The 9,620-nt window shown below is 41.5% G+C and overlaps 1 protein-coding gene across 1 annotated transcript in view; it reads right to left on the reverse strand.

The window, feature by feature from the left end:
* LOC104506660 (E3 ubiquitin-protein ligase PDZRN3-like) overlaps nt 1-9,620 on the reverse strand; it is a 30,480-nt gene that overhangs the window by 8,120 nt on the left and 12,740 nt on the right. Inside the window, 3 exon segments of the mRNA XM_010147683.1 lie at nt 4,972-5,059; nt 7,146-7,157; nt 7,514-7,767. Coding sequence (XP_010145985.1) covers nt 4,972-5,059; nt 7,146-7,157; nt 7,514-7,767 — 354 coding nt within the window.

Here is a 9,620-nt window from a genome sequence, read left to right on the forward strand (position 1 = left end):
TCAGCATCGGAGTCTTCAAAGCAAAGGTTATTTTCCATATTCAGTCATGTCTGTATAATGCATGATACATGAAAGGGGAAAACAGAAAATTGGCACCTGCAAGTACAGGTATTACAGCAGGTTGTGTAATTGCAGCAGAATTAATTAAACACTAGGAATTAATATGGGCCTAGAACTTTGAAAGTGCAAGTTGATGTATTTGTGATGCCAAAGGACTTGCCGTTTCTTACTTGTCTGTCTTCAGCGTTTCACTTCTGGACAGCCCAAGGGCCCAATGCTGTGAGCCCGCAGCATTCTGCGCTCCTGCAGAGAGCAGCCACCGCCTGCTCAGCCACAGCTGGATGCTCCCAGGGAGCTGCCAGCGCGTGCTCTTTCACATTCGTCTGGTGTGCTCTACAGCCTTGAGATGGAAATACATTCAGCACTCAACTGGGGCTCAGATACTATGGTAGTGAATGCTGTATAAAATAATAGGAAATGTATCAGCCACCTACACTGCAGAAGGGAGAATCTGAAGTTCTTCAACACCCAGAGTAGATCTGCAGATATTAGCTGCCAGGCAATGGTGCTGTCTACAGTGTGTGGTAATGTCAGGGCTGTGTTAATATTGTAATTGTAAAAATGTCATGTATGAACTATTACACACACAGATACATTAAAATCTGCTTCTTTAGATCAGTTAAGAGTGACGTTTTGAGAGACGTTCAGGAGAAGTATTTGTACGCTATTTCAAAATAGAGTCTGCGCAAGAGAACTGTCCGAAAGATTGTTGGCTCCGTGTCACACATAGAGCCAAGGAGGGGTCAAAGAGCTGGTTGCTGAAATCCATACAGCATTTGTAGCAAGACAAGAAGAAACGAACGTGCACTGTGGCATTATGCCTGCAACCACTCATAATAATGAATTAGGAGTAAGTGATAATAGTAAATTAACCTCTATAAGCTCAGGAGATCCTTCATTTGCAAGAGATTATTGAATTATTGTACTGCTGATTTAAAATTATGGCCTGCCTGTGAATTTATAAAAATCAAAGTCCTTTCTCTAACAAGACAGAAATGAGCAGTAGAAATCTGAAATGAGATGACGATGGGTAAAAAAAATTCAGACATTCAGAAAGCATTACCCAAAGCTTGCATGATAAGTACTCTGACCTTTTGTTTCTCTGTAAGAAGTGGTGGGGTTTTTCTATGCAGGCTTCCAACATACCTGAAATGCAGGGCCCAATTTTTTGCTATTCCATTAATAGATTTCACCCAGAAAAAAATGTCAGGGAAATGAATATAAAGAACTATTTGCTTTTATTCTGTGTGAGGCCTTCTCACTACCTTTTGGCAAGTGACCCTGGTATAGGAGGAAGAAAAATCTTGTTCTTGCTGTCTTGAAGCTCAAAAAAGTGATCTTTATATTTGTCTTTCCACATGAATGTGATTTGCAACACAGGTAAAAAGCAAAAATTCCAGCTCTTCACTTTTCAGAGAAGAAAAATTTATAAAACAGGTTTTTGTTCTGAAATTCTTTGCCTAGAAAAGAAGTAAAAGTCTACCTGGAGGTTTCTGTGCCAGCCCAGCTCTATGATGGTAATTCTCTGCTGGACAGTGGAGACTGGACCAGCCTAAGTCATCGGTGGTGCTAGGGAAGGCTAAAGAAAAGTTCTTCTCGCCCTGATGAAAAGTGTTTAGGATGCCTAAGTAAGGAACTTGAAGGATGCCCAGGCTCTTTGCCAAGCAGATGGCCAAGAGTTCGCAATTAAGACCTTGCTCATGCAGTAAGAGGTGTTAAGGCCAGGTTGAAGTCCTCCAGAGAGCTAGGCGAGGACAACCTTTCAGTATTAGCTCGTCAGCAAGTTGAAATGTTTTACCACCTCTGGATTTGTTCCAAACAAAGGATATACAGATACTTGTCTTGGAAAGTACAGTTGTGAAGCTAAAGGAAGGTACTGCTTTTTAAACCTTTCCATATTCAATCCCTGCCTAAGCAGGACTGCAAAGCAGAGTGTTCTGTATTCAGAGACACATTAATGCCTTGAGAAGCTCCTGATCAGTGCAACTCCCTGCAGAGTGGGAGTTTTCATTGAGAAAAAATATATTCACATAAAATGCTTTCAAATGCTTTACAACCAGGATGGAATAAAAATTGCAGAGTGCCTGTGACGGAGCCTACGGATTCCCATATTCCAATAGTCACCTCTCGCCTCCTCTCCTGCCTTGCAAATAGATTATTGGACAGGTGGAACAAAACTTTCAACCAAAGGGGAGAGCTCAAAACCTTGATGTTCAGCTTTCACTTATGTTTCCTAAAAGTAGTGAAGTATTCATTTCAAATTTTGAAGCATGGCTTTTGGTGCTCAGCACGTTCGTCTTCTGCTGATCAGCTGGGAGCACTGCGCAAGAGCTGAGTGCTGGGAGGTCAGAAAGCCCTTGGAATGAGTCTCTTGTCCTTCCTCAGTCTTTTGATGTGGAGATCTCACTTCTGTCCAGGACTGAGTGAGAGTATGAGAAGGGAGATTTCTTAGCTGTTAGCAAACACTTCATGTAGATTTTCATCTCCAAGCTGTACTGAGTCTCAACCAGGTGTTCAGCTGAGTTCAGCTCAGTTCTCTACTTGGAAAGAAAGCAAGACCTACATACAAGTTGCATATAGGAAAGGGAAAAGACAGAAAGTCAAATGTGAGAGAACAAGCTCCCTTTTTGATGTAGAATGTTCTCCTTTGTAATCTGAGAAAATCACCTCGCTGAGAAAGCCCCCACTCGGGCTGTGTGTCTGACAGCTGGACAGACTTGTTTGAATAAACACACTAACGCGTAACGCTGCTGGGGAATCCTGGAGTGACATTATTCTTCCCTTATGAACCTGAAATGACTTGGTCTCTGTGAAGAATGAGCATACTTTTAATTTATAATAAAACAGTAGTTCAGGATTTAGTCCCTCTTTCCTTGTGGCATGTGAACTTCAAAATAAAAGCAATTATATTTATTTATTTTTGTAGTAGGGGATATATGGCCATTACCTCTGAGTCATCAATTTAAAAATAAACGTTGAGAGATAAAACTGAGAACACAGTTTTGGCGTCTCGGCAAGACTGCCAGCATAAATTCCTTCCTACGGATATTTACATTAGAAGCTTGTGAACTTAGCTATTTCACTGGTTTTGTCTTGTTTACTTGAAACAAATCACTAACCAGTCAGTTATAGACCATAAAAGTTTAGATGAGGAGCTTCTGATTTAAATTCAAAGCACATTTTATGGGCATAGAAGCCCAGAAGGCTGACTTGATGGCTGTCTTACTTTAGCCGTTCCTGCTGCAGTCAATGAAACAGTGCCTTTGTGGTATTTAAAACATATCTATCAAAAGGCAAACAGAAAAGCAACTAGCCAGTTGAGTCCCTGTTAGCACTTTGACCTTACCATTGATCATAGTCTCTACGACTTGAACAGGAATCTTTAGTGGTTTTTAACAAATACTATTAGGCTACAGAAACTTTTCTAATGTTCATCTCTCTGTGTTACTGAGCTGATCACCTTTTGCCATCAAGTACTATATCAATGTCAAAATTATTAATGTTGTGATTTAAGGCATATTAACTTCTGGCTACTGAAGTGCATGTGTTTAAAGTGTTTTCAGCTCACTGGTTGACCTTCTAATGGAAGCAATATAATTTATCCACAATATTAGATTTCCTAAAAGATAGATTTTGAAAAGACACTGGCAGAAAATACTAATTTGTTCTACATTTTCCCTTAAGACTGAAATCTATATGGTATTTGTTTTTATTTAAGAAAAAAAAAGAGGCACTTGTTTGAAAAGTAAGGCCTTGAAGTCTGCGAAATGGCATTTGTTTTATTGGCACTTTGATTTTATCCTGACTTTGATTTGCGTTTGTATACAGAGATGAATTACTACCAGATCTGCAGAATTTGAGAACAGCTTGCAAACTTTTTTATGGGACTTTAGTCCTTGATCCTGCAAACACTTTTATAGAAGGGCACAACTTTGTGCTCGTAGAACAACTGAACTCTGCTCCCATTGAAGCTGCTGATAAATTTACCACTGATTTAAGCAGCGCTACAGACAGGTCAGCATGGCTTGCTTTGACAAATAAGCGTTAGCAGGACCAGGATCTAAGAAATCAGAAGTGCAAGCAAGCTAAAAGTAAACTGTTCACTTACTGATAATCTTGAATGGATTAGCTGGGTCAGACAGTGCTGGCAGTGTTTGGAAGTACTGAGATACTTTACTGCGATTTATTACAAATGATTAAAAACACTTCACTGGGTCAGTACTGCCTAAGTATCTTGCAGCACTAAGGCCCACAATTTATATACTGTAATCTGAATGGTTGGGAACAGGCTATTAAAATTAAGAATGAGAAAACTGAAGATGAACCTCTGATGGGATATACAAGTACTAAAACCAGAAGTGATTTTTAAAGATTTGGCAGGAAAATGGACATGCATACCTTCGTGACTGGTTCAACTTCTACTAGACATAATTTTATATGTACACATATGTAACTTTTCAGGAATGAAAAAGGGAAGAACAGCTCAGTATAGTGGCATATCTGTTCTGTCTTGTCTTGTAAACTTAAAATACTTCTAAATTATATGATCAAGAACATCTGTTTCTCGTGTGGAATATTTCTCAAGTGTGGAACAGGTCCTGCCACTCAGCAAACTTGGAAAGTCTTTTAGATTTCCAGAAAGTCTAAATCAGCACAGTTATACAGAATTTGATTAATGGAATCAATGACTTCATTATTTATGTTAATTTGTTAGCTGAAGATCCGGCTCATCAGTCCGTGGCACATAGTTGAATACACTGCTAAAGGTATCAGGAAGGTTTGCAACCTGCAGAGTAACTAACGAGCAATGTTATTGCAAATAACTGCCTTGCAGTGTCTTTTCACTTTGTATACAACCATATGCAGATGTTAAACTTGTAGGAAATGAAATAGTTACTGAAGACAAAGTACCTCTAATTCCAACTCGTCTCGGTCCATTTCTTGATGAATCCCTCCCATGTAGTCATTTGGGTCATAGTATTCGTGCACTGATGGGTGGCTGGAAAAACAAGGTGTGTTTAGGACAGCACCCAGTACTCTCGTTAGCATATTAACCCGAGCCAAGCTGTTAGCAAGTTATCGTGAACACAGTGGACTAACAACCAAACTGAGAAGTTGCATGTGGTTAATTACATACACTGTACTATTTACAACGATAAATGTGTTAAACAAAAATTCCATGTATTATAGGAGAAGTCTAAAACATTTGGCACCTGCTGATGAATGAGTGACTCGTAAAGAGTTTTAGCATTTATTAACGAAGAGCTGACTTGGGGAAAAAACATACAGAGAGAAGAGCAGCAAAGGGAGGGTAAGGGGTACCGGTGACAGCTACGTGGGGAGATGTTTTGCAGGGCTCAGGGTGGGAGGGATCACTAGATCATTTACCTGTGAGCTCAGGTTATTTGGAGACATGAAAGTAAAATCATCCTTGCCTACTGCTTGGCATTTTCACTGCCTTAAAGACACCAACACTTTATCAATTCCTAAGTATTATAAAAAAAATTTGCCACCCAACTATTTGGATCAGCAGCATTCTGGTGACTTATTTGAATGCAAGGGGCTGTGCATGATGGTTTAAATACTATCTAAATATGCACTACTCTTCCTATTGCCATTCACTACTGGCGTGCTGCTTTTTACAGCTTGAGCTCTCCGGCAGTTTCACTGTCTGTACTTTGGAGTTGTAAGCACTGTAATGCTCTTGTGATCGCTTTTTTCTCTGCTGGAAGTTTTCTTTCTGCAATGAAAGTAAACTCCCTCTAATTCTCTGTTAACTAGACAACATGTTTCTTTGTAAGTGTGAGGGTATTTATGTGACAGCATCTGCTAATTGGCTTAAGATACCCAAGTTGTTATACTCAGGCTAGATTAATGTGAGTGGGATTTGGAGAAGTTAGAGGAAGGGCTAGGAAAAAATGACTCTGCACATGCTGGGTGACAGGACACTTGAACAGCTGACTGCTCTAGCACATAGGGATAGCCGGGAGGCAGGCTAGGTGGTTTAGACCAACAGCTCCAAGTAAGGCCACTGGTGATGCCAGCAGTTGGAACTGGGACAATACAAAGCTACTTGATAGGACTGAGCTGGTATTTATGCAGGCATGTTGCAACCTAAATGATTTATGAGGAATTAATCTTTGCCATTTTTCTGATGGATTTGGTTTTGCGGTTGGAAACTTGCTGATACTGAAAGACTCTCGTGCAGATGTGTTTGGGTGTATGCGGTGTAGGTGCTCTGGGAACGTGTGTCCCCTCCACAGGGCTCTGAGCCCTGTTGCATTTTCACTGCAAACAAGCTCAAAGCTATAGCCTTTTGTGAAATGTTTCCGTAAAACATGCAGCTGGGCTTGAATTTTCAAAGGGCTGGGAATAAGAGGCGATGCAGTAGTATCAGATGAACCTTCCTTCAAGGAATCAGCCCTGAGTCACGAAAGGAGCCGATGTTGCACACAGAAGCCCAGCTCCTGGCCGAATGTGTGAACGTTAACATGCTGTGAAAGTCACTTAGGAGCTGGACAGGATTGGTGCCTGTTTCTAGTCAATCCTATTTCCTAGGAGTGCTGACGGGGATGTCCGGAGAGGCATGCTGGGGTGTGTTTGTGTGCTGGTCGATGTTCACAGCTCAGGCTGTCTGTGGGGTTCCCCCCCAGAGCTGTACCACGCAGCAAGGACATGCACACACTGGCACTGCCTCTCCCCAGGTACAGGAGCATCTCAAAAGCAGGTATTGCTGGGGACTGACCAGACCATGGTCTGTCACGCATAGCAACCCAGACATTCAGAATCCTTTGCATTACTTTTTCCCCTGCGGAGATGTGTGGCAAGATGACAGGCAATTTGCATGGGTTCCTTGGGGGGCTCTTTTCCTCTTGAACAGCGCGTGAGGGGGGGGGGTGTGTGTGCCAGGAGATAATTGTCCTTTTTATTTGTAAGTACAAAAGCATCAAACTACCATTAACAATAATTAAAATTTGATTCTAAAACATCCATGACAGCACTGGTAAGTAATTTTAGTCCTAGAAAATAATTTATTTGAGTAACATCGCTGCAGGGTTATAATAAAGTAATTAATACACTGGAACAGAATGTAGCAGCTCTTAGCATTACACAATTTATGGCAGCCATAAAAAATAAAGTTAAAACATAAGCAACCAAAAGAGGCAGTGGGAGGAATTACAAGAAGCAATAACTTTATCCATCAAATGCCAGAAAAAAAAAGAGCTTTATGAGGCCACATTGTGACTCAGTGGCATTACACACGTGAGTAATGGCTTGCTAATGTGTAGAAAAAATGAAAATGTTTTGAGTTACGGCTCAATGGCGTATGAATCCTGGCTGCTTCTGGGAGTACACATTCATCAGCCAGTAAAGGTGAGTTTGGGAACTCTTTTCTAACATGCAACGTTAAGGACCGCAAAGATTTTCAAGGGCTTCACGAACTGTTACTTACTCTTCAGGCAGGAGGTAAGGGTCTAGCACAGAGACGGGTGGAGTAGGTGAGCCCATCTTGCTTAGAGCCATGATGTGTTCAAAAGTGATATCTGTCTGTGTGCCCACATCTACCAGCTGAGACTCGTGAGGAGCAGTGTAGGCCTTGGTGCGTGGAGTTCTTCTCAGGACCTGCACCACAATGGGCTCCTTGGCTGTTTTGAATGCTTCCACTGCCTGCTCGTGTGTTGCTTTAGATAAATCCTTCCCGTTGACCTGTGGGAAGAAAGCAAGCAAAGCAGTGAGAGAAACGGTCTGAAGGCTGAGGATATCTTTGTTGGGTTTGGCTGTTAATTTAAAAGTCTCGGCTTCCATCTAAAGGTACATACAGCAAGTGCTAGGAACTATTTATGCAATGTTATGCAGCTCTCCTGTTCTCACCGTAAAGCCAGTGCCTTTACAAATCCTGTGTTGTATTTGTATTTTATTTCGGTAGTTAGATTTTACTGGGCGCACTCTCTGAGCTAGAGTACAAACCAGCATCCTAATTGTTTCCTGCAGATTAGAAACCTCTCTGCCCTTGTTCAAACAAAACAAGTTAGATTCCCCTGGAATTTTTCTGGGTTTTTAAAAATCTTTTAATCCTATTGCTGAACAGAACTACTGGAGCAAGAGCAGAAATTGAAAATTCTGCATCTGTGTCTGACAAACAAATTCTCAGATGAAGCACTGCGGTGGTACCCATTCACTGCAACAAACCCCCTGCATTTTGGGGATGGGATCCCTGTACTGGGATAGTGAATAGAAACAATAAGGAAAAATTTTCAAAATCACTTTCTGTCTGTGCAGCTAGGCCATTTCCCATCCCCAGATCTCACCACCATTATCTCCTGGCTGACTGAAGACTTACACAAAACAGAACGCCTTCGCCAAACATGACTGCGAGACCCAACCCCGAACTACCGGCACTAGACAGCCAGGCCATGGAAGGTGGGGTCTGAGAAAAGAATTTGAACACAGAGCCCTCCTATCTCAACCGAGCAGTGAAGCTTCTGTTCACAGCAGCAAAATCGACACGAACCATTCAATTCTGTACAGTTTCAAATCTTTGGCAAGCAGAGGTGTCCTTCCTGATCCAGAGAGAGGCCTTGAGCACTTCCACTGTGGCTTTGCTTTACCCTCCTGCTTAGCTTCCTTCCTCACATGGGTTCTAATGAATTCGTCTCCAAGTGTCTAAGTCTACCCAGGGCTGTGAAAGAGATGAGGTCACATTTTCATAAAGCTGCAAAGCTGTAATTCTCATTTCATTTTTTGGTCCGTGAGAAATTTTAATGCTTCTGTGTGTCTCCACTTTTAATATTTCTGTGTGTCTCTGTATGGATTGTGATTTTAAGGGAGTTAAACACAGCAAACAGTGTGGAATGCACTGAAAAAAAGCAACCGTGGTGGAAAGGCTGAACGTGTGCCTACTGCCTGCTGTTCCCAGCCTACGACGGAGATTTCTTTTGAAATTTGGCCTGTTTGTTGAGACATCTGCAAACCCAAAAGGTGTTGAAAGGTTTATGTATTTCCTTTATGAATGAGGTCTTACATTGTACTCTTTCCAGCCAGACAGCTACTCAGTTGATAAAACCGCGTGACGGTATCTGTAATCAGAGGTAGGACTTGCACAGTGGAAACTGTTGCCTTCTGCATGGAATTGTATGGAAGAGTAGTATGTTTTTTCCAAGGCATAGAAATAAGAAATTGCCTTGATTGGACACAGACGCAATAGTGCCTAGCCTCAGGTAGTAGTAGTGGCTACTACTCTGTCATTTAATCATTTTTGTACATGTCTGAGATGCACACTAGTGTGGTGACTGCCATATTAACTTCCTGAATGTGATTGAAAACTCTAAAATATATGTCCAGATTCTGCTATCTGTACTTGTATCAGATGGCGCTTGGATCACACAGTGCTATGCCATGTTTAGTCCCATGAAAGTAAGTGGGGCAACTGAGTAAGTAACATGTCTTGGCACAGTACCTGAATTTAGCCCATACTTAAAAACACTGCCCACAGCAAAAAGCTGGGTGATAATCAAGAGGGTTAACTCAAGTGCAGAATCAATTGGAAAGGCTGAATTCCT

The sequence above is a fragment of the Eurypyga helias genome, unplaced genomic scaffold (assembly GCF_000690775.1).
Source record: "Eurypyga helias isolate BGI_N326 unplaced genomic scaffold, ASM69077v1 scaffold15202, whole genome shotgun sequence".
NCBI classification, from domain to species: Eukaryota; Metazoa; Chordata; class Aves; order Eurypygiformes; family Eurypygidae; genus Eurypyga; species Eurypyga helias.